The sequence below is a fragment of the Aplidium turbinatum genome, chromosome 11 (genome assembly GCF_918807975.1).
Source record: "Aplidium turbinatum chromosome 11, kaAplTurb1.1, whole genome shotgun sequence".
NCBI lineage: Eukaryota > Metazoa > Chordata > Ascidiacea > Aplousobranchia > Polyclinidae > Aplidium > Aplidium turbinatum.
The window spans coordinates 7,515,684-7,541,720 of record NC_137482.1 but is presented as its reverse complement, the minus strand read 5'-3'; the positions used below and the strand labels follow the sequence as shown (position 1 = coordinate 7,541,720).

Genomic DNA, 26,037 nt, shown 5'->3' with positions numbered 1-26,037 from the left:
TCTTTAAACGCTTTAATGTTTAAAGTTAGAGCGTTTTATTACAAAATATTTTACAGGAATGCTCTACATATTGCTACAATCCATGAGCGATAGATGAAATTTTGAAATTTGATTTTTGAATTGCCTTAATACCTAGAAAACAGCTTCTTTTATCAAATGCAATTTTACTTGTCTGATAAAATCAAACTGTAAAAAATCATTGATGAACATAAATATTGAAACATTTAACTTTTGTAATTGAAACATGTAATTTATTACCGTACATTTCAAGGAGCTGGTATACAAGTTCCCCCCCCCCCCGGTAACTCATGACAAAGACAGGACTTGACCAAACATGTAGGGTGAAACTACTTTACCTTTGCTTTACTGTTCACACACTTCAATCCACATGTTTTGGTTAATTCCTCTTTATCATGAGTTACCAAGGGGTGGGGGGAGGACTTGCATACCAGCTCCCATTTCAAATAATAAAAATTCTCAGAACAATATAATTCTAAAGTAGCAATAATGAAAAATTTTGATGGTGTGATTGTAATGTAATTAAACTGAAAACTGTGTAATTGATCCAACTCTAAACAGACTTAACTGAGCAACAACACATTTAATAATTGTACAAACAAAATAGGAAACGTTTTTGACTATGCATATCGCCCTTATCAAGCCCTCAAAAGAAAAATATGGTAAGGCCATGTGTAGGTTATAAGAAATACTAGACAAACATATAACAATAGATAAAAATATAAACATTGAGAAATATAAAGAGACGTATAGGCTACATAAAAAGACATAAACAGAGAGAAATATAACAACAAAATATGGTGTCATCTAAACATTTGAGAGACTGCTTATATTGATCCACATACAAAATGATAATTGAAAGATGACCACACGTAGCACAACAGGTCAAGTATTTGAAAAGAGGACAAATTGATTGTTCAAAGAAGTGTCCAAGTAGATTATGTACGGTAAGAGATAGAAAGAAGGCTCTGGTGGAAAACTAATAAGAGCTATATGCACAGCCGAAAAATGTTAGCTGTTTCAGTTTTATATTGTTTTATTGCCCAGTTATGTCTGTTAATGTTTAAAAAAAAGGAAACTCTCTACCCAAATTGTATTATGATCCAACTCTGGTCTGGGCTCAAAGTATGTGTCTTGTCTTGAGCTGCAGCTTTCTGTGGGCTGCAGTTTACTCTGGTTTTCAGTCTACCTTATGGTCTGCAATGTAGCCTATCCTACATATTTTGTGAGTCAAGTTTTTTAGCATATGGTTGCCAAGAAGTAAACAGATGATCAAGGACTGATAGATTACAAACTGCACACATTATCATCTATCAATGCCTTGTCTCAAGCTAAGTTAAGTTAAGCAGCAAGGTTTTCACTTTTCAGGTCCAAATCTTAAATCTGGATTCATGATAAATTGAGACCGAAAGATACACTAACTTTAGTAAAATAAAAACCGCATGGAGCAAGTTTTCACTCTCTCTTTCTCCCGACCTCGAGAATCGAGATGCTGGTCTCACTCTTATGGCATTGGCAACTAGGGTTGCCAGAGGTTAATATAATAATAATAATAATTTATTTGCATCAGACAAAGCTGTCCATATCCAAAACAAAACAACAAAATAATACACAAACTGCAAATGCACAAATAACGAACAACAACAACGAAATATCAAAAAATAACAAAATAATACACAAACTGCAAATGCACAAAATCTCAATAAATAGGCTATCTACTGTTACAAGTTTACAGACAATGGTACGGTAGCGTTACAAGTTAGAAGAACTGAAAGTATTGAGAACGATAAAAACAATCAGATGACATGGCAGCCATCAAAACTAGTTAATAGCATACATAGAATTATTATAATGAAGACGGTAATTTGATATACGATGGTAATCAGACCTCATCAGGGAGGCAACAATAGAGTTAGACGATACTTCGCATCTTCCAACAAAAGAAAAAACATATTTACGAAGTAATGCATCAAATGTTATGATGTTACACAAGACTTGATGTTCACGTACGCTATAGTGTTTAGGCAAATTATGTATAATTCTAAACGCATTATTGAAGGCAACACGCAGACGATTAATGTCACGTTGATGATAATTTTCCCACAGATGACATGCATACATTGGAGTACAATAAGAACGGAATAGAACATTTTTAATATCACTGGAGCACTTGTAAAATTTGGATTTTAATTTGTTGGCAGAACAGTAGATTGATCGCATCTTGTCGAAAAAATATAAAAAAGAGCCCAAGCTTATGCAAAAAGTAGCCCAAAAGGAGCCCAATTTTTTTTGGGGTTCTAAAATGGAGCCCAAATTGGAGCCCAAGCAAAGAGATAGGCTACGGTATTATACAAAACTCTTCCAGAGCGCTAGATCATCAGTCCCAAATTATAAGTGTTTTTCCTGTTCTTCACATCTTTCAGACAGATTGGCATTCACTCAACTGTTCGTTAAAATAACTACAAACAAGTACCGGCACGACACCAAGTAACACAAAAAATGGTTTAATTGCTTTTCGTGATGAGCTTACGCATCAAGAGTGTTCCCCTCAAGACCATCAACAGTTTTGATAACCCACCAAGGTTGATCAACGTAGAAACTACCGTATCTTTTTGTCTTTTTTTTACTCATAACTTATACCGTAAACTGTTAAAAAAAATTCACTAGCCATTTTTTTCTCATCTTTCTACATTTGTAAAAACTTTATTAAGGTGTTGCGACCATGCCATAACTGATTGTCCTGCTCTGGCATTATGCACGTTATAGCGTCCGTGTTTTGTCGCTTCTACCTTTTTCTAGACCCCTGCTATGTTTGACATATATAGTTTTTCGTTGTGATGGTCAGAAATAAAACAAGGAAGTGGCTATTTTTACACAATGAGGTGTTGCCAGAGTCAGGATTAAAGTTAGGAAGGGTTAAGGTAAGGGCTAGAGTTAGGAATAAGTTTAGGGTTTTGATTTTTGCCCAGGACTAAAAAATTTCCAAAATACAAGTTTTTGTTTTCAACAGGTTTAAACTTTTCTCAAATTAGGGCAGAATTCCTTGTCTGGCAACACTGTTGAGGCTATTCTTACACTATATAGTGTAAATATAGCCACAGCCTAAAAACAAACTGAACTGATGTCCACGCATTTTCATGAAAACCTGGATCACTTAAGTTGCCAGGATTGCCAGATATTAAAGCTTAAATATGCATATTTTTGAAAATCGGCATCTTTATACCAAATTGGAACCCTGCCTGACCGAGGCCTCCAAAAACGCTGCTCCTCAATGAAAAAACGACAAATTGGGTAAAAATCTTAAACATGATACAAATTTTACATAAAAAGTTATATTATATTAAAAAAAAAGTAGCCCAATTGGGCGCCAAACAAAAAAGCGCGCCCAACGCGAATTTCTGGCGCCTGGAGAAATCAAAAGTAGCCCAATTGGGCGTAAAAGCGCCCAATCTGGCAACCCTATTGGCAACACAGATGGATGGCTGCAAGGTCTGCATGGAATAACGTGAGTTCTAACTCCTCAAACACAAGAAGTGATTGGCACAAACTATTGTAAATTCATTTTATTTTGTTTAACATTGAGATATTAATTATTGCAACATAGCATAGGTTACAGCAATTAATCGTAAAAAAGACACATTTTTATCAGAAATAGTAATGTCAAAAATTGCAACTTTTCTAACAAATAAGTTTTTTTCATAAATTTTCAATCTTCTGTAAACTATACCGAATCTTTGAAAGATATCACAAACCAAAAAAACACTAGCAGTGCCGTATACAAATTGAATTGAACTAATGCGGGATGACCATCTTTTTCGTGTCGATGGAAAACTTCCGTATTTTTGAAGTGGCAACACTACACAAGTTCAAGCAGTCAGCTGTTTTGGTGACGTATGTTGTCTCAAGTCTCAACCCTCGAAAACATTTGCGTGAAAACCTTTGGCTCCATGACCACTTATCTAAAAAAATAATTGCATAATAAACAAGAGCGTATAAATACTGTATGCTTAGGCTAAACTTTTTCAGGTAAGTAGTAGGCTACTACCCGAATTGCATTTTACCCAAGCACTTGACTAACGATTGGTCAACTTCGAGGTGTATGCTGTAGACAATTAGGCATACATGGGGCAGTTGTTATTTTTGTGTATTTCCATGGTTTCATTTTCCAAGCAGTCAATGTTTTCATTTCAATCCATGCTTTTCTTTTCATGACATGGAGTAGGGAAGGTAGGCTATAACAAAATCTGAACTGTGGTTTGCGTTTGGAGTCATAGTTAATAAATATAAGTAGGCCTATAGCCGAACTATATGTTGGAGTCGAAGTGGAGTTTGAAAATAATGTTCCCAAAATATTAGGACCAGGAGTACATTTGGATTCACAGGCTTCGGAATCGGAGTGAAGTAGGAGTCCAGAAAACCTGACTCCATACACCTCTGGTGAGCTGTGCAACACAATTCAAAAACAGTTCTCCATTTAGCGACACCTAGTGAATAAATTAATTTACAGCCAACACGAGTAAACTTAAATCATTGTGTCAATCTCGGATTCACGGTGACCGGGCCTGCGTAAAAGAATTTTTCAGTAAGAATTTAAAGATTCCAACATTCGATCAAACATAGAAAATAATCTTCCTACGTAGAGAAACAGAAGCAGGGACCATATCGTCCATACCTACTGTAGTGAAACCATCTACAATTCCTCTATTAAGAAGTTTATTACGCTAAAATGCAACTAGGTTGTTCTGACGACATAAACTGCAAACTGAATTGAGACTGAAAATAAACACCAGTAAAAACGACAAAGGAACTTAAGGCAACGTAACAAAGCAATCAGCAACGAAGCAATCAGCAACAACGTAAATTACAATGCAACTCAAAGCAATAACACGTCACCTACAATCGGGCTTGATATTTTCAGCTCAAACTCGAATATTTATTTCGTGCTCAAAGATTGATTTTATTGAGCAAACAAAACTTTACACTATTTCTTAACGCTATCTATTTTCAATGGTTGTTCATTGGTAGGCTATATATTAGGGTGTTTCATTTTTTCACCATTTTTGAAATTCAAAATGCCTGGGGTCCCATCTGGTGGTATTTGGGGAAAAAAGTTTACACCCCAAATTTTTTTCAATTATGACGTCATATTGAGGTGGTCCACGAGGTTTGAAATTTTTGGGCCTCAAAATCTCGAAATTTGGGCGTATCTCCGGAACCACACATCATAGATCGACAAAATTAGTATCAAAATGCGCAGAAGGGTCGGTTTCCTATACCTGATGTAGAGAATATTAAGGTCTATCTGCTTGAGAAAAAAAGTTATTTCAAAAAATTTGATTTTCGGTCTATTTTCTCCTGATGAACAGAGATCAGGTGATCAAGATAATAAGTTTTTCTGTATTTTTCCACTCTTGGAAGCTGCTATTGCGTAATAATAGTCCTTGTTCGTTTTGCAAGAGACGAAAGGGTAATAATTGAAGGTAATGCTATTATAATGATGATGATGGCTATTCCTCGTCGAGGATATTATAATGTAACCGTTGAGGAAGAGGTATGTATGCTCACCTGCTTTAGATTTTGATTAAGTGTCATTATGGCATTAAGGCCAAGTATTAGTAAGTCGATGCAAAACTTCAAGGAATCGGAGAAAAATGTGCTTCCCCTTAATTCAGATATAATCATCACTATTTTTACTTGAGGAAGAGAGTACGGTAGCCGAAACTAATCCCAAGTTTTTGAAGAAAATACGGTACTCTATTTCAAAGATTTGAAAGATGAACTGCTGAAAGATGTAGTTGGCATATGGAACAAAACTGGTCTTCCAGTGCTTAGCAAACAGAGAATTGAAGCCAAGTTAAAAGACGTGATAGAGAAGTACAATGCAGCAAGAAAAAAAGAAATGAAACGCAGAGGTAATGAGGTTAATCAAGAATGGTTACAGAACTTGTTCGATATATGTGCATGTAAGTGAAGTGTTCGATCTCCGAAAATCTGGTTGTTTTTCAAAAGAAACTCTCTTGCACCTGTGAACTCGAAAACCGAGTCCAGGAGAAAGAAATCGCTTTCTTGAAAGAGCAGCAAAAAGATTGAAAAATGCTTATCAGTGGCGTAGATGTCAACCATGTAGAAAAGGCTTTAGAACGGGAAAATCATAAAAGGAGGTGGGAAACGAGCAGTGAAGTTGAACAACCGAGCACTTCTGGCATACAATCTGCCAAAGCATCGGCATTACTATGTTCGAAACAAAGAAAAAGAAATGAAGCAGTTAGATGTCTACACAGTAGCGAAAGCGACTCTGATGGGGATATGAATTAGGAAGATGATAGGGAATACGAGCCTCTGAAACCAGCTATTGGGGGAAAAGTGTACAAGAAAGTACATTCTTTTTCAATAAATGATAGAAGTTGTTTACTTGCTGATCGTAGGATGACTTCGGTACGCCAACAGTCAGATCTTATGAGGTCGGTTCTTGGAAAAGATCAAATAGCTGCAGCACCTTCGACAGTATACCGCCAACGACAAAAAACAAGAGAAAAATCTCTGATGGAAAGTGAGAACCTTCTCAACTCAGCTTCTGCCATGCAGTTATGTTATGATGGGCGCGTTGTCGATAAAATAGATCGATACGTTTTCTTGGGTCAACTTGTTGATGATAATGGCATGAAGCACGAAAGTGTGCTTGCTGTTAAATATTTTCCCAAAATTGTGTCGGTCACTGCAGCACTGATTTTTGACACCATCATCCAGGAGGCTTGCAGAGTTCACCTATCCCAAGTATATTCAGTCATGGCTGATACGACTGCTCTCAATACAGGAAAAAAGTCCGGAGTCAATACTCGACTGGTCAATTATTATAATGATGAAGTTGGTCATGATATTCATACCCTTAAATGTATGTCCCACATAAACGAAATATATCTTTCCCACGTCATTTCTTTTGTGGACGGCGCCAAGAAGGGACCCGGAGCAATGCAAGATGGGGCTTTGCTTAACCAGATAGCAAGACTAGACAAGCCCAGTACTGAAACCTTAACACCAACTATTACTACGCAATAACAGCTTCCAAGAGTGGAAAAATACAGAAAAACTTATTATCTTGATCACCTGATCTCTGTTCATCAGGAGAAAATAGACCGAAAATCAGATTTTTTGAAATAACTTTTTTTCTCAAGCAGATAGACCTTAATATTCTCTACATCAGGTATAGGAAACCGACCCTTCTGCGCATTTTGATACTAATTTTGTCGATCTATGATGTGTGGTTCCGGAGATACGCCCAAATTTCGAGATTTTGAGGCCCAAAAATTTCAAACCTCGTGGACCACCTCAATATGACGTCATAATTGAAAAAAAATTGGGGTGTAAACTTTTTTCCCCAAATACCACCAGATGGGACCCCAGGCATTTTGAATTTCAAAAGTGGTGAAAAAATGAAACACCCTACTATATATGCTATGTGGACAGGTAGGCTATGTAAAAGAAGCAATCAGACTGTAGCTTATACCTGGCAGTTAGTACAAAACTAAGTAGGTTCACTCACTAGAACAGCGAGCAATTGCGATTCGCTAACTAGGCTAGAGCCTACCGGCGTAAACTAGGCTATAGCCTACCGGCGTAAAGGTTACATTTGCGAGGTAGAAACGGAATTTTGACAGGAATATGATAAAATTGTAATGTGAATTCACGCAAAAAGATGGCCCAAATTTTTGTATAAAACTTAAAATCGACCGAAAAAAGTCTGGTTTCACTAGATTATGACACATTGACACAAACACGGTGAATAATACACACACCAAACACATAGGCCTAATACACACACTTGACTTGACACAAACACATAGGCCTAATAGCATACGCACACTTAACAGTTAACACAAAACACACAATACGCTACGCAAACCTGAGACAAATAGGCTACGGTAGCCTACAAAAAACAGGAACCTTGAATAAAGATCCAGAATAATCATCGTAACCATTTTTCAGGAGAGTTTGGTTTCGTGAAGAAGTCACATAAATTTCATCCAGGTTCGGGCCGCCAAAACATACCGACGTTGTCTTCAGTGCAGTATCGCTGATCTTTACATATTGAAGTTTTTTACCTAATGTAAATACGATTACCATAAGTAGCTGATCTTAATAAGACAAGTGTCCGCCCTGTTCAGGGGCGCCGGAAGCGGGGGGGCAGGGGGGGCGAATGCCCCCCTGCCCTCAAATTTTCTGCAGATGGAGGGGCAGGGGGGGCAATGGTGCCCTTTTAAAGTTATGTAAGCTACTGCACATTTTGCAATATAACAATTTCTGTTATTCGCTTTTAGCTTAATTAAAATCTTTCATTTTTGCCTCAAAATAATATTTACGGCACAAAATTTTGCAACACAGGCCTTAAAACTCGGTTTTTTTTCGGCAGCCATCGTGGCCTACCGGGAGCTCCTTTTCGGCAGCCAAATCTGCGTGCTTGGAGGCCAAAATACAAAATAACGATAGCACAAGTAAATAGAATTAAACTTGCAACAATGCTAAAATGATCACTTAGCGTTGTTGAAGTCTGGGCCTGGGCGACGTCCTACAATAGAATCGTTGCACCACGCAATAACTGCTTTATCGGGATTGTAATCCAGTACTATTCAAACGACACTCGCACGAGTGTCTTCAATGTGGCTGATTTTATAGAAGTTCGCCACTCCCCTAGAATTCTTTTTAGCAACGAAAAACAACGTTCGACATGATTGTGTTGACGATGACTGCAAGGTAATAAAATACTGTAAGGGAACGTTCAAATATTACGTAACGCCTTCGAGGGGGAGGGGGGGTTTATGCAAAGCGTTGCGTTAGCGTCACATCGGGGGGGGAGGGGCTTCAAGCAAAACGTTACGTAACGCTTTCGAGTACGGAATGGTAGTTTTTTGTGCTGAATTTGTAGTGAAAAAGCGTTACATGGGGGAGGGGGGGGATTGAAAAAAGCGTTACGTTGGCGTTACATGGGGGAGGGGGGGTCAAAAATTCGGAAAAAAAGCGTTACGTAATATTTGAACGTTCCCTAAGTATTTCAATGATTAAAACATTACTTGTAGGCTTAAACTGTGCTTTAACTACCCTTTATCAGAACTGACGATGCACTAGCAAGTGTGAAATATTTTTTATGTTACATCTACTGACATCTGATCCCTGTTGCCTTAGCAATTGAGGTTTTAGCTATTTCATTGTTGTACATTACTAAAAGAAGCATAATTTTTGCAAAATATGATCAAAAAATGTTTTCCCCATTGATGTCAACTAACTTAGTTCTCCTTTTTAACAACGGTTCAATGTCCGACAACATCGAGTCGACATAAAAACGACACTATTGCCAGCCGATGTAAATTAGCACTTCGGATTAACACTTTGTTAAAATAAACGTCGGGAATTACAAACAAGACTTACAGCGCTGGCGATCGCAGCTGGATAAAGTGGATATATTCCATCAATAACAAGTATTCCCCGCACAATGCAACAGTGGCGATTATGACCCGCTGACCTAATTTTGCATCACTCTTCAGTTAATCCACGATCATTCTATTGCGAAATTAAATAATTGGCTAGAAGAGACCGGCGGCCAAGCTTAGCCGATTGAGGAGGTAGCACCGGCGGTTTATTCAAGCAGTACTTAGCGGCCATGGCCGCAGGCTGCTTTAAGGCTTGACAGTAGGTTACATCATTATAACATAGCATGGCGCCCTTCTTTGTATACCGGATTATCATTATCGCTATATTTTATCTTAAAACTTGAAAAAAAATTGGCCATTTAGTAAACAAAAGTGCCCTTTTTTCGTAATCTTGCCCCCCCAGTCAAAAATCGTTCCGGCGCCCCTGGCCCTGTTAGCTCAGTAGTTACGCGCATGAATCAAGATCAAGCGGCGCTGGTTTGGCTCTAGGGGTGTGCGCTTGAGCAACGCATTTTAGGATCGCTTTCCATTTAGCGGCACCGAATGAATGGAATAATTCTCTTTTAACAACACAACACAAGCGGAAACTTCACTGTGTCGATCTCGGTGGCCAGGTCTGCGTTAGCTGTAGTTCAAAGCCTCCACAAGTAGGCTATGGGAAACTGCAAGAAATAAGCTTTTTTAGAAAGTTTTTTCAGCCCGAGAATAAAGATCAAATCAATCCATCAATCTCGTAATAATAACTTGAGGCCAAAGAAAACGAAATTCTTAGCAAATAAGATAAATTCGAAACGAAATGAAGCCAAATTAAGTTAAAGAGGGTTTGTGTTTGAAATGTTTCAAACAGTCCAAGTCCCCTCAATAACATAATAATACGAGTGCATCAGTGCACTAACAACTTAGTCTATGCGTCACATTGTATATATAGCTTGTTCGTTCAGGTTTGGGCAGTTTGAAAAAATCTTGGTGACATTGGTTTAGTTATTTACACCGTTAGGCTTGATGTTTATTCCTACAAACGTCCACCCCGATAGCTCAGTTGGTTAGCGCGTGACTTCTAGAACGAAGAAGCTTTAAAATCAAGCGGTGCTGGTTGACTCTCGGCGTGTGCACTTGCTTAATTGTAATTTGAACATTTCAGAACAATGTAAGCTAATTGCAATTAATGCATTGTAATGTAATTACAAATTGTAATGATGTAAATGTAAAGTAATAGAACTTAAAACTATGTAGTTCATGCAACTCCGCTCCAGTGACCATAGCCGTACGAGACCAAACCATTTTGGGGGGGGGCAGAACATAAATTTGCCCAAATCTGCACGCTTTTATAGAATTGCCAAATATAATGTATGCGGTGCATGATAACAGTGAAAAACTAACATAACAAGATCACCAGCTAGCTAGAATTTCTTACCAAAGTAATCAAGATAGAACAAATGAATTCATCTTTGAAGATACGCATGCAGCTTGCCAACACTTTTTTGCAACCAGAAAAAGCAGGTCAAGTTACTGCAAACAACTGGATCTGTCTCCACAGAACAGAAGTCAAGATATTAATGAAAATAAGTGGAGCTGCCATGTTTCACACAAAATCTTGCAAGCAAATGTTTTGTCAGCTTGCATGGCAGGTTTTGAGTTTGGAAAGCTTGAAATAAATGAATATATTATGATTGGTTTGAGATTATATGTTTCACTCTAATTTCAGCAGTAGCATTTTAAATGTTGGTGAAACTAACATGACACAGTTGCATAAACAAACTAAATATTTTTTTTTGTGGGGCGCAACTGCATCATTTTAATTTGGGTAGTTTTATAAAAGTAACCAAACAAAGCTAAGCAACACCACAACATTAACATTTAACAGGTATAAAAAAATTTTGTTAAATGTTGTGGTGTTGCTTATAGCTACGTCCGTTTATGGTTGAAAAAGTACTGTAACCTCGTCTCCACCAGAACTATTTTATAAAAGTATTCACCACATTTATATAAATTCATATTTTGTAGTTGCCCAAATCAAACTGTCTCACGCTAATTTGGGCAGTTGCATAAACAGACTAATTAGTTTCATCAGATAATTTCATGTTTTCAGCTGCCCAAATCAACACGATGTATTTGTGAAAATTAATAAAATTAGCTATAGGCCTATAGCAAATTTTGCGTTTTGATTTAGGCAGTTTCACAAAAGTATTAGAGACATATTTTGGTGGCTGCCCAAATTGGCATGATGCAGTTGGTTAAATGCATTTCGTACTACAGTTCGACAGTTTTTGTACGACAGTTACTACAGTACTACAGTTTTTGCGGCACATTTCTTGTGCAAATAAGAGGTTGTACTTAGTTTGATAGGTAAAATATATTACTTTATAGTTTTTCTTAATTCATGCAATTTTGCAGCTTTTCATATAGCAATTTTTGCCCTAATAATTGCAAGATTTTGCCTGAATTTGCGATGTTTTGAAACAACAGGGGGGCAGCTGCCCCCCTGCCCCCTGGCTCGTACGGCTATGCCAGTGACACACTTTATTGCATTATCTTTCTATAGGCTACCGTATATTTTTGACGCAATTAACCTGTAGCCGACGCAATGAAAGAGTTCAATTTTAAAACTTTACTTACCAATAATGGTTTCACCTCCACAACATTTTTTTCTAGCTAATTAAAATGGGCTTGAAAGCTTACCTGTTTTAGGATCAACTTTTATGATTTGCCCAGTAAAAAACATCGCAATCCATAAATTTCCTTCAGTATCAATGGTGTGTCCATCTGGCATGCCTTCAGTTTCACAGTCAAACTTAACTACTTCCCGCATATTGCTCATCTCTCCAGTCGTCAAATCATAATCATAAGCATCGATGCAGAACTATTGAACAACAACTGAAACTTTTTGGCATTCGTTTTACTTCTAGTGTAGCAATATGTCGTTTGAAATAAGCTTACTGTAACGTATTGTAGAAATATGTTTTCAAAATAACTTAAATAACTTACGGTACGGTACCTCAAAGATTTGGAATAACTTTCACCATGCTTCCACTTACCAAAACAATTTAATTGATAAAGGGATTTTAAATATTAAAATAACATTGAAATTGTGCTTCAAACACAAGAATCCAAGAACTTCTGTCTTTAGTAGCCTAATGAAATAGACGCTGATGTCTCTCAGCATCTGATCTGGTTCCTCTATGTTATTGAAGATGAAAAATTATACAAGGACCCTTCATTGAAGATGCAACCAAATGATTAAACATAATAATCAGTCAGGTTCAATCTATCATGATTGATTGTTGTGTAGCTTATGCCACACATTATTTTATTTGATGATGAGCAAACTTGTGATCATTCAGCTTTTCCTAAATATTTTTAGTTCTTTATTAAAGGGATACTAAAGGAAAAACCTGACTTGGCGATTGTACACGTTCTTTGTGTTCAACATGCTACCATAAAACGATTTTCAATAAAATTTTGCCCCATTGCGGTCTGATCAGCATTCCGCGCGTGTTTTGTCAGAGCTTTCAAAACGGGAATGGGCGTGAGCAGCGAAGCGTGCGACTGCACAGTCTACGTCACTACAGACTAGCAATCATCTGATCGAGCAATATTTGTTACTGCGGGCAATTTAACTGTAGGCTATGTTTAGGCTTATCATATTTTTGTGACTTCAAAACGGGACCCCTCCAAAGACCCAGACCACTTAGCTGTGATTTTTTAACTTTACATTTTCCGATATTATTGCATAGGCCTACATTTAAAGTCATCCCGGCTGTCTTCCTTGACCGTATTGTCATCGAGAGTTCATGCGCATATTCTCTGTCTAAATATCGGTTTCAGTTCGAAAAATGGAAAGGAATTGATGTTAACGATACAAAATAATTCGAATTGAGATTTTTTCTGTAAAGCAAAAGGAAGAAAGAATAATAAAATAGCCTGCGGTTTTCAAGTCGATAAGTAACTCCCAATTGCACTGAATTTACCCAACACTGCGTACAAGCATTTGCAAATTTACTTATTTGCCCAATCATACTTTTCTGTAGATAACACCTTGTTCAAAAAGACATTGTTCGATTTTATATTCTCATAAAAGTCAGAGCAGGACCAATCAGTGTTTTTGATCGGCTTTCACGTTCTGCTGATCTGCTCCAACGTCCTGCTTCTGCTCTCAGACCCAGGGCCTATGAGAGGGGGGTCAGGGCCTCTGAGAGAAATTTTTACTAGGGGTACGAAGAGTCATTCCGGGCCCCCCTCTCACTTCGGACCCTCTTTGTCTTGGGCAAAACGCGTGATGTTTGCTTAGACGTATTGCACACCACACAACATTTTACTGCAGAATTTGACATCTGTGCACAATAATAGTATCAGGCTGCAATAAAACTATTGTTTAGTGTTGTGCATATCATGTGATCTGTCCCTCGCCAATTTGTGCATCCTGCATTGAATTCGTGTGTCAGTTGTTGATGGTGCTGTTGAGAGGTGTCGCTTATACAGCTTTAATGTAAAATTTTCAAATTCATTTATTTTTTTCTCTTAGATGTAGCCTACAGTTATTCCTGATGAGGACACTATGTGGTGTCGAAAACGTTGGGTTTAGCAGTTTTTTTCTTATTTTTGTGTGTTTTATTAGAAAATGTTAAATCCGTTAACGTTACTGAGTGTTATGCGTACGGTATCTGGTAGGCTACAACAAGTCAAGCTCTCTACCAAGGCTCAAACATAACATCTTGTTAAAACATAATCAAATTAATCATCTGACCACTAAAGTTTCTTCATTAACTTTTGCATTCAGCACATGCCTAGCAGAGGTGAACGAAGTCACTTTTTTTTTACTCCGGCTGTGCTCCTGCTTTGACAGTATTCACTCCGGCTCCAAACTTAATTTTGAAGTGAAATAAGCGTGAAACTACCGTTTTCAAATAGTTTTTAAAAAAACAAAAAAGCCCAAAAATACCCGGGATTTTTAAAAAACCTAGCGGGTTGGGCTTTTTAAAAAAGCCCGGCTTTTTCTCAACTCTGCTTTTGCTACACTATGCCCCCCCTCCGGACAAGAGAATAACCAACTTTTATGATCTAATTTAGGGTGCTTTTAACAAAACATTTTTGCACGTAAAGCATTAAATCACCACTTTGGGCCCCTAATTTGCGCGCAATTAATTTAGTTACCTTTCCGGGCCCTTTTTCTAAATTACGGGCCCCCCCAAGACTAAAGAATTACAACTTTTATGCTTGAATTTATTCGTTTAGGATGGTTTTAACCAAACGATTTTGCGCATAAACTATAAAATCACAATTTTGGGCCCCCCAACAATCACAGTCCTGGGCCCTCAAGGGTACGCCATACCCTTGAGGGCCCTTGAGGGCTTATTTGGTTTCACATGTTTACCGCTATTTTAAAGTGAAGCAAAGTTTTAACCAAATTATTCATAAAGTTTCAAATTATACATAGCCTAATATTAGCCTAAATCTCACACCAGATCACTATATCGTGAACCTTTAAATTTTTGTTGAAGAACTTTTTTATGTAAACTCATACCCCATACAGTTTGCAGACGTAGCTTTCAAGACAAACCAACCGCTTTTTTAAAAAAATGGTTGATTTGCGGTTTGGGTCACTCACCTTCAATGAGTCGCAATAATACATTATTTTGTTGTCCGACGTCCAAGACAATCCATTGGATAAATCCAAAACAGGAATTTTTGTAACAACTGATAAGTTTTTTTCCAAACAAAAAAACGAACCTAAATTTCTATGTGGTTTTCCAGGTGATATTGTATGTCCCATTGTTCCTAAAACATCGTAATATCTTAAGATTGTTGGTTGGCTTTGAATCTTTAGCCTAGGACTGACAAAGCCTTGATAAGTTATTCCTGATAACTTCGCATACTTGTAGAGAATTTTGACGCAGGGCCGGTCACCCAGATTGGCAGAGTAAAGTTTCCAATTATTGAAGTGTTCCATTCATTAGGTGCCGCTGAATGGAAAGCAGTCCTTAGAATGCGTTGCTAAAGCGCATTCCCCGGTCAATACAATGGTCAATCCAGTCTACTTATGGTGCAACTCTGTGTAGCTAATATTATTTTCAGAACTAAAAAGCAAGCGTTTCCACTAGCATGTGGGAAATGCTGCTCTGACATAAGACTTTTTCCTGGATGGAAGAGGGACAATACGTCTAATACGCCAGTGATGCATGAAAAATAAACATTTTTATATTTTAGCCAGAAACAGATTGCTTCATCAATATTTGTGGAATAAGTTACAATTATGCTGCTAAAAATATGCAGTATGACATGGTTACACCTTAAAAAAAATTCTTTCTTAGTTTCTAACAACATACATATACATCAGATCACTAACTTAGTTTCTAACAACTATATCAGATCACTGAATTCAGTATCTAAAGCTAAACCGAGATTTATAAAAACAATTGAATGCAATTGTAGCACCAGCAAAAAATCGGCCTGCAGCATCACACTTTCCGTCGTTGAATCTGCTTAAGGGGCGATCTGGGTTTATTTCAGCAATCGCTTCTAGCTCTCCGGACGTTTCGTCAAGAAATGAAAATCGATGTCCAGCCCCCACCAAAAGACCGCCCCTTTTTCTCGGAACGACACATCCAACTGAAGGTTCTGAAACAATATTTGATCTGTATCTCAATCATGGTCCATTAAATGACTTCCAAGTAAATTGATCTTGCCGGAGCTTTCATTCAGTGCAAAGCTTTCATTCTATTAGGCCTACGATGGAAACTGGTGAAGCTTGATAAAGGGGTGATATCAGAGCAACTTTTTTTACTGCTTCGAGCAGTTTCAAAATGAACAAGACTTAAACAGGAAGATGTGTTTCCAGGAATTTGATAATAGCCTACTAGCTTTTAAGTACAACCCAGACTCATATCAAAACAAAATCAGTCATTTTTAGATTGATTTTACATTTACATTGAAAATGGCAGATTTTTCTATCTGGTAACTTTTTCAAAGTAGGCTACCGGAACCGGTAGTCTATTCAAAACAAAACCAATTAAACGAAAAGATGACAAAGCAGTGAGCCAAATGGTAGCCGCATGAAGATCTTTTGTATCGATGAATATAAGGAGGCACGCGCCACCCAGGCCCGGATTTAGGGGGGGGGCAAAAGGTGCAGGTGCCCCGGGCCCCCCGACTTTGAAAGGGCCCCCCACGTGGAAAAAAATGTGATTTTGTGTTGTTGTTTTTTTTTCTTTCAGCCTTTAAAGTTTTTGCAAAATGCTGTGCAGTGCTGGATTAATGCTACTGTAGACGTAGAGGTGGCTTTTCGCGCGTAAAGCGCGAAAAAAAATGTTGCACGGGGGCCCCCCGATCTAAAAGTGCCCCGGGCCCCCATCAGCTAAATCCGGCCCTGGCGCCACCTAATATTTCGAACAAGTAGATGAATTAGTTGGTCTTGCAAAGCTTACCGTTGACAACAATCGTCTTCAGCTGATTTGTTGTAGGATTCCAACGATGGACCTTAGAACCAGAAATATCTACAAACAGGAGTGTTTGTGTGATATCATCCCAGTGTGGACCTTCCCCTAACAAACATTCAAACTTTTCAACCACCTCAACTTTTGCTTGAGACATATGTTGACACCTACAAAATAAACATCTCTTTCTGGTGACTTGTTAAGCTTACGAGCTGCAAAGCACTGCCTGCACCCTATTGTACTATAAATTAGCAAACAACTCCAGATTAAGTGCACTAGTGCAATATAATTTACATGTAGCCCTTTTCAATTGCTGCAAGAGATCTAAAAAAACAACAAATTAACATGATAAATTTGCTAGGTCAGTAGCCTAGGCTATTACGAATGAACAGTGAAGACAGATTTTTATTTCGTGAATGACTGTTTGCTTAATCAAACCACCAAACTAAAAGACTGCGTTTTGAGCATGAATTCAAGTTGAAAGTATGTTGAGAAGCACTAGAATTAAATCATTGGTCGCTGCAGTCGCCAATGTCTGTTTGCAGTACGCGTGTGTGCGCTCGCATGTGACGCACTGTCCCAAGACGCACTGAGACAGTGGCGTAGCCAGAAAAAAAATGGGGGGGGGGGCCAAATATTTGGTGAAATGATGGGAACGACAAAGTGTTTGATTAAGCCATCGCCACCTGATGTGCAGTAGTGGGAGGTTAGAACGTGCCGAAGGCACGCGTATTCTAGGGGGGACCGGGGGCATGCTCCCCCGAACAATTTTTGCAAATTTACACTCAAATAATGGATTATAGCGCTTTCTGGAAACACTTTTAGAGTAATATTTGTATGAAATTTATTAGCAGATAAACAGCTATTAACTTATTAAAGGTAGCTCTTACACACAAACGGGCAAAAACTGCGCCTAAAATTAGAGAACACCAAAAACTCAGCTAAACAAAAACTCAATAACTACACAAAAACCCAACAGAGTAAGCCATTCTGAAATTGCTCCACAAATTAGATAAAAGAAACGTAAATCGCGTAAATTTTGCGCGATTTACAATTTTCAAAATTTATTGGTGTCTTTCTGTGTGTCTAAAACAAGTCCTTGGGGGTGTTAATAGCCAGATGTCTTGGAAAACGTTATAAATTTCTACAAATTTTATTATATTTTCAACAAAAGGCTCACCTTCGGAATCCAAAATTTAAAAATTTGGGGGGGCCATGGCCCCTTTCGCCCCCCCCTGGCTACGCCTATGCAACTGAGACAAGCAAAATGAAGTTGATTGAGGAAACGTTGATCAACAAGAAACGCAATTTTTCAAATTAAAATGTTTTGACTTTCATCAGTTTAAGACTAAGCTAAACTACTTTATTGAAGTCTATATACCTGCTTGCCCTCCGATTGGCCGTGATCTTCCATTGCGATGCTATCAACTGCAAGTGGTTTACCTACTTTTGCGAGTATTCGGATGAAGCAATTTCTTTTCGATTTTGAGAAACTTGCGAGCTCTACTGGTCAAGTAGGCTACATCCGCAATTCAACTTGCAAACTTATTTTTCAACAGTAGGCTATGTAGGCCTATAGTTATGGCAGTTGGCAACCAGAACTATGATTACTACAACTATATTTTCAATGTTACAAAACTGAATGCATGACTTGACAAGCTGTAGTCAAGTCAATTTATTTTGTTTTAACAGCGCCATATATTAACAAACAAGCAGAGTAAATGTAATTGTCAAAACAATGCATTGTACAACTGTTGGTTAGATTATGCATGGCGCAATCAGGATGGTAGCGAAAGACCATAAGCAGTCATCTAGTCAGCCACCACCCCATCACAGTAAATCTAACTAGACATTCATACACACTAGTGTGCAGACTGCAGAGGCAGGCACACTACTTCAATGAATAAAAAGGGTTCGCCACTGAGATTGAAAAACAACTGCTGTTGGTTTGAATCTCCATTCTCAGACTGAGAAATGCTGAAGACTCAAACCAGCGACCAAGAATTAACGACCAAGAAGACTCAAACCAACGACCAATATGTGATTGTGTGCTAGAATAGGCTACAGCACTTGCGAAAGTGTAGTGTTTAATTTAGCGCTAACTAGCTACCAAAATTAGTGTATTTTACATTAGTTTAATTAACATCTGTAGGCGAATCATTGAAAAATATCACTTTTGCTAGTTGGGGAAGAATTGAGTTTATTAATTACGGTATAATCGGACTGTCACTGCTCGCATATTATAATCTTTTGTAAAATACTGTTTAATACAAACATAGATAGTATTAATAGATTCATCCTGTGTACACACTCTACAAATTCATACTGCATACCCACTTTATATATAACTTTTGACACCAACCGAGCTTCAGCAGAGTGGCGCAGCGGAAGCGTGCTGGGCCCATAACCCAGAGGTCGATGGATCGAAACCATCCTCTGCTACATACGCTGTGATCGTATAGTGGTTAGTACTTCACGTTGTGGCCGTGACAACCCTGGTTCGAATCCAGGTCACAGCACGCTTTTTTTGTTATTTCAAAGTCAAATTTTCGTAGTTTTGTTTGTTTAACTTCACGTTGTGGCGTGACAACCCTGGTTCGAATCCAGGTCACAGCACGCTTTTTTTTATTTCAAAATCAAATTTTCGTATTTTTCTTTGTTTTTTCAGTTACGAGTGCGCATAACCCGATGAAATGTAGGCTAGTCTGGTCAAAAACAATTTTTCCTTCGAAAGAAGAAAAATCAACATACGCGACAAATCTGCCTGAATGGCTTCTTCACCCAAATTTCATAAGCCAACAAAAGCAATTTTGGCACTTCTTCTTCAACAGATTGATCATGTTTGATCAGCTGTGATCTCCCTTATGAACTGCCTCCATTTTGTTCTGTCCTTTGTTTTTATTAGTGTTTCCGGTATGCTTTTTATTCCTGTAATTTGCTTGATATTGTCAAAATATTTCATTTTTTGTCGTCCTTTTGTTCGTTTGCCTTGCACCATCCCAGTCAACATTGAATTTTCCAACGAGTTGCTTCTTGCTATGTGTCCTAAATTGTGTGTCCTAAATTATGTGTCCTAAAATTTTGGCACATTGATCATCAAATAGGCTAACATGCAATTATAGTCATCAAAGGCCTCATAATATTAAAAACATACTTTTTTTTGGGTGATGGGAGCATGATAAAATTTTTGTGGGGCAATTGCTCTTCTCCTAACTCACTACCTTCCAAAATCACATCATGAGAAGCATGACCAACAAAAGGTTACTTGATCACACGAAAATAGAAGATCTTCTAACTATGACAAAACTATATCCAATTGCAGCAATAATAAAATCAAAAGTTTTAAAACTGTTCGGCCACACTAAAAGATCACAATTCGGAATCAGCAAAGTTTGCACAGAAGGCAAAGTAGAAGGAAAAAGAAAACGTGGCAGACAACCAAAACGATGGCAAGACAACATTCAATCATGGACCGGACTCAACTTGAAGACACTGGACGAGTTGGCTCAAAATCGCCACTCTTGAAAGCAAATAAGCCATGTTGATGCGCAATCTGCCGCAGGCGGAGATAACGACTGATGATGCTCTTCTCCAGTGTGATCTGGGAACGTCCTTTCTACTAATCTATATGATGATGTTCGCCCTTCGTTTCCGAAGATGGCCAATGAGACTTGGATCAAGCTTTTTTTTAGTGTGGGCTTTGGTCAGTGTAGGGTAGGCTACATGAATGAGGAGATGGCTGATGAGGCCTATCTGTGCAGTGAAGCTTCTACTGCAGGATGGACATTGGAAGGATGGTTGGCTAGGTTCAGGGTACTTATAAGAATAACTACAAAATAAAATTATTATGCTCACACATAGTCTGTATTTTTCAAAACGAGCATCAATTAGCCTATATGATATATATAGCCTAACATTTAAATAAAAAAAAAACATATGTAGGGGAGACTGGGGTTTGTTGGAACATGGGGTTTGTTAGAACATTGCTTTTTTTTGCACCCCGAAAATATTTTACAGAAATTTTTTTTTATTTTACGACTGGAAACACTGAAATGCTGCTGCTGTGATTTTCTTTGACCAAACCTTCCAGGAGTTCTCACTGGAAAAGTGTTTGTTTGTTTTTGATGGCTAAAAGTAAATTTGGGTACCGCCCAAAAAGTTTGCCTACCTGAAGGAAAAAGGAAGATAATAAAAAAAAGTTTTTGTTTGTGTTACCTACAAAGGTAGAGCTGTTGCAAAGTACAAAAAAAGTTTGCTTAATTGTGACCAGATTTGCAAATTTAACTTATTTATTTCAGTTTAGCTTATGGGGTTTGTTAGAACATCTCTCATGGGGTTAGTTAGAACATGTTCTAATAACCTCAATTAAGTGAAATTTGTGTTTGTGCATAAACTTATCTTTTTCAATTACCAATGATTTTAATAATACATATCTAACAACTTATTTATTACAATATTATACTTTTTAGTTGTCAACAATTATAGAAAATTTCTTTCTTAAATTGATAATCAGTATGCGTACTTATAAGCGAAAAACACAATGTGCTACAATGCCAACAGATGTTATGGAAAGGGCGATGATGAAAGCATTAATCCAAAAAAGACTGTCAAACTGTTGCAAAACAGTATATGATATTCCTCATGTGACATTAAGGAGGTATTGCTTAAAGCATCGACAGAAATTACCATCTGCAAATAGTAATCCGGATGAAGTAAATTTACCTCATTATGGATGTTTCAATAACAGAAATGTTTTTACTGCTGTTCAAGAAGCTGAGTTAATGAATTATCGGTGCTCTTCCACAAGACGCCCTGTTGGTCAACCAGACAAAATGATGACGTCACACATTGGAATGGACTATTATGAAGGAGGAAGTGCGGGGTGGAAATGGAACGAAATACACCAGAAGGAAATTGTCTCCCATTCATTCATTTCTGGTTCAATTTCAACAAATTTGCTATTGTTGGAAAGCACAAGCATAGATCTAACCAACTAAATTAATACCAAGTCCCAAAATACTACTAGCTCCATCTGGTGGCCACCTAAACTTGACCAAATTCAAACCATCACCAAAACTTCATTTTAAATGATAAACAATCTAAATCAAATCTAATTAAAAGAACATGTTACTGTTTATTGAAGTGCTAACTTTCATTGTTATATCTTATTCAATATGCGCGCAATCGTTGTTCGAAGACAGCCCCCTAACGAAGCTTTTGCCCAATGCATTTCAATGGCGAATCGATCGTCTTCCAATTCACGCCCTGCATGATCACGATAATTAATTGTCTCCCATTTATTCATTTCTTGCTCAATTTTAACAGATTTGCTATCGTTGAAAAGCACAAGCATAGATCTAACCAACTAAATTAATACCAAGTCCCAAAATACTACTAGCTCCATCTGGTGGCCACCTAAACTTGACCAAATTCAAACCATTATCAAAAGTTTATTTGCAATGATAAAAACATTAAACGACAACCAATTAAAAAAACTTGTTACTGTTTATTGAAGTGATAACTTTCATTTTTATACCTTATTTAATATATGAGCAATCGTTGTTCGAAGACAGCCCCCCAACGAAGCTTTTGCCCAATGCATTTCAATGGCGAATCGATCCTCTTCCAGTTCACGCCCTGCGTGATCAATGGTGAATCGATCGTCTTCCAGTTCACGCCCTGCATGTTCACGATAATTAATTGTCTCCCATTTATTCATTTCTTGCTCAATTTCAACAGATTTGCTATCGTTGAAAAGCACAAGCAGGGATCTAACCAACTAAGTTATAACCAAGTCCCAAAATACTACTAGCTCCATCTGGTGGCCACCTAAACTTGACCAAAATCAAACCATTATCAAAAGTTTATTTGCAATGATAAAAACATTAAACGACAACCAATTAAAAGAACATGTTACTGTTTATTGAAGTGCTAACTTTCATTTTTATACCTTAATTAATATATGAGCAATCGTTGTTCGAAGACAGTCCCCCAACGAAGCTTTTGCCCAATGCATTTCAATGGCGAATCGTTCGTCTTCCAGTTCACGCCCTGCGTGATCAATAGCGAATCGATCGTCTTCCAGTTCAAGCCCTGCATGTTCACGATAATTAATTGTCTCCCATTCATTCATTTCTTGCTCAATTTCAACAGATTTGCTATCGTTGAAAAGCACAAGCATAGATCTAACCAACTAAGTTAATACCAAGTCCCAAAATGCTAATAGCTCCATCTAGTGGCCACCTAAACTTGACCACATGCAAACCATCACCAAAACTTCATTTTAAATGATAAACAATCTAAATTAAATCCAATTAAAAGAACATGTTACTGTTTATTGAAGTGCTAACTTTCATTTTTGTATCTTATTCAATATGCGCGCAATCGTTGTTCGAAGACAGCCCCCCAACGAAGCTTTTGCCCAATGCATTTCAATGGCGAATCGATCGTCTTCCAGTTCACGCCCTGCATGTTCACGATAATTAATTGTCTCCCATTTATTCATTTTTTGCTCAATTTCAACAGATTTGCTATCGTTAAAAAGCACAAGCATAGATCTAACCAACTAAATTAATACCAAGTCCCAAAATACTACTAGCTCCATCTGGTGGCCACCTAAACTTGACCAAATTCAAACCATTATCAAAAGTTTATTTGGAAGGATAGAAACATTAAACGACAGCCATTTAAAAGAACATGTTACTGTTTATTGAAGTGCTAACTTTCATTTTTGTATCTTATTCAATATGCGCGCAATCGTTGTTCGAAGACAGCCCCCCAACGAAGCTTTTGCCCAATGCATTTCAATAGCGAATCGATCCTCTTCCAGTTCACGCCCTGCATGTTCACGATAATTAATTGTCTCCCATTTATTCATTTTTTGCTCAATTTCAACAGATTTGCTATCGTTAAAAAGCACAAGCATAGATCTAACCAACTAAATTAATACCAAGTCCCAAAATACTACTAGCTCCATCTGGTGGCCACCTAAACTTGACCAAATTCAAACCATCACCAAAACTTCATTTTAAATGATAAACAATCTAAATTAAATCCAATTAAAAGAACATGTTACTGTTGATTGAAGTGCTAACTTTCATTGTTATATCTTATTTAATATGCGCGCAATCGTTGTTCGAAGACAGCCCCCCAACGAAGATTTTGCCCAATGCATTTCAATCGCGAATCGATCCTCTTCCAGTTCACGCCCTGCGTGTTCACGATAATTAATTGTCTCCCACTTATTCATTTCTTGCTCAATTTCAACAGATTTGCTATCGTTGAAAAGCACAAGCATAGATCTAACCAACTAAATTAATACTAAGTCCCAAAATACTACTAGCTCCATCTGGTGGCCACCTAAACTTGACCAAATTCAAACCATTATCAAAAGTTTATTTGCAATGATAAAAACATTAAACGACAAACAATTAAAAGAACATGTTACTGTTTATTGAAGTGATAACTTTCATTTTTATACCTTATTTAATATATGAGCAATCGTTGTTCGAAGACAGCCCCCCAACGAAGCTTTTGCCCAATGCATTTCAATGGCGAATCGATCCTCTTCCAGTTCACGCCCTGCGTGATCAATGGTGAATCGATCGTCTTCCAGTTCACGCCCTGCATGTTCACGATAATTAATTGTCTCCCATTTATTCATTTCTTGCTCAATTTCAACAGATTTGCTATCGTTGAAAAGCACAAGCAGGGATCTAACCAACTAAGTTATAACCAAGTCCCAAAATACTACTAGCTCCATCTAGTGGCCACCTAAACTTGACCACATGCAAACCATCACCAAAACTTCATTTTAAATGATAAACAATCTAAATTAAATCCAATTAAAAGAACATGTTACTGTTTATTGAAGTGCTAACTTTCATTTTTGTATCTTATTCAATATGCGCGCAATCGTTGTTCGAAGACAGCCCCCCAACGAAGCTTTTGCCCAATGCATTTCAATGGCGAATCGATCCTCTTCCAGTTCACGCCCTGCATGTTCACGATAATTAATTGTCTCCCATTTATTCATTTTTTGCTCAATTTCAACAGATTTGCTATCGTTAAAAAGCACAAGCATAGATCTAACCAACTAAATTAATACCAAGTCCCAAAATACTACTAGCTCCATCTGGTGGCCACCTAAACTTGACCAAATTCAAACCATTATCAAAAGTTTATTTGGAAGGATAGGAACATTAAACGACAGCCATTTAAAAGAACATGTTACTGTTTATTGAAGTGATAACTTTCATTTTTGTATCTTATTCAATATGCGCGCAATCGTTGTTCGAAGACAGCCCCCCAACAAAGCTTTTGCCCAATGCATTTCAATAGCGAATCGATCCTCTTCCAGTTCACGCCCTGCATGTTCACGATAATTAATTGTCTCCCATTTATTCATTTTTTGCTCAATTTCAACAGATTTGCTATCGTTAAAAAGCACAAGCATAGATCTAACCAACTAAATTAATACCAAGTCCCAAAATACTACTAGCTCCATCTGGTGGCCACCTAAACTTGACCAAATTCAAACCATTATCAAAAGTTTATTTGCAATGATAGAAACATTAAACGACAGCCAATTAAAAGAACATGTTACTGTTTATTGAAGGGCTAACTTTCATTTTTATACCTTATTTAATATGCGCGCAATCGTTGTTCGTAGACAGCCCCCCAACGAAGCTTTTGCCCAATGCATTTCAATGCTCGTTGTAGGACCAATTCTAGGTTTGCTTTTTTGTGTGGGGAAATTGAGAGAACATCTAATTTTAAAAACACATTTTGATGGTAAAGCAACTTGCAATAGATTGAGTTTCGCTTTTAGCAGCATGATCGTTGTTAAAGATCGAACAAGGTAAACAGCTTGATTAATCTTTCTGTTGATATCAACAGTTTTTCTTTTCATGTCATCGTTCCGGTGCCCCTGTGTGTAAAGCAGCGTTTCTCAACCTGGGGGTCGCAAAGGTCATTTCACGGGGTTCGCAAAGATATTCATAAAAGATTTTCGAAATCGCAAAGAATCCTGGAAATTTTCTGTAGGGGTACGAAGAGTCATTCCGGGCCCCCTTTGTCTTTGGCAAAGCGCGTGATTTTGCTTAGGCGTATTACACACCATACAACATTTTACTGCAAAATTGGTCATCTGTGCGCAATAATAGCAT

The 26,037-nt window shown here is 37.6% G+C and overlaps 2 protein-coding genes and 1 non-coding gene across 5 annotated transcripts; 2 read left to right on the top strand and 1 right to left on the bottom strand.

Moving 5' to 3' along the window:
• Positions 1 to 3,575: 3,575 nt before the first annotated feature.
• Positions 3,576 to 21,683, bottom strand: LOC145779890 (regucalcin-like). 3 transcript variants are annotated; one of them, XM_082591562.1, is made up of 7 exons: positions 21,593 to 21,683; positions 16,862 to 17,037; positions 15,873 to 16,055; positions 15,046 to 15,215; positions 12,120 to 12,300; positions 7,960 to 8,117; positions 3,576 to 3,977 (listed from the first exon to the last, which is right to left on the bottom strand). In XM_082591562.1, the coding sequence occupies exons 1-7, from the start codon at positions 21,595 to 21,597 to the stop codon at positions 3,927 to 3,929; spliced, it is 924 nt and encodes a 307-aa protein (XP_082447688.1). In that variant the 5' UTR covers positions 21,598 to 21,683; the 3' UTR covers positions 3,576 to 3,926. The 3 variants fall into 3 exon arrangements, 2 of the variants coding, with proteins under 2 accessions (XP_082447688.1, XP_082447689.1); XM_082591563.1 differs by lacking the exon at positions 21,593 to 21,683 and adding an exon at positions 18,252 to 18,486; XR_014290571.1 differs by lacking the exon at positions 3,576 to 3,977 and adding an exon at positions 10,855 to 11,085 and having other exon boundaries at positions 7,987 to 8,117.
• Positions 5,241 to 7,414, top strand: LOC145779584 (uncharacterized). The gene is made up of 2 exons (XM_082591210.1): positions 5,241 to 5,314; positions 6,480 to 7,414. The coding sequence occupies exon 2, from the start codon at positions 6,562 to 6,564 to the stop codon at positions 7,072 to 7,074; it is 513 nt and encodes a 170-aa protein (XP_082447336.1). The 5' UTR covers positions 5,241 to 5,314; positions 6,480 to 6,561; the 3' UTR covers positions 7,075 to 7,414.
• Positions 19,318 to 19,389, top strand: Trnah-gug (transfer RNA histidin (anticodon GUG)). The gene has a single exon. It is a non-coding gene; the product is annotated as a tRNA-His (tRNA).
• Positions 21,684 to 26,037: the final 4,354 nt, after the last annotated feature.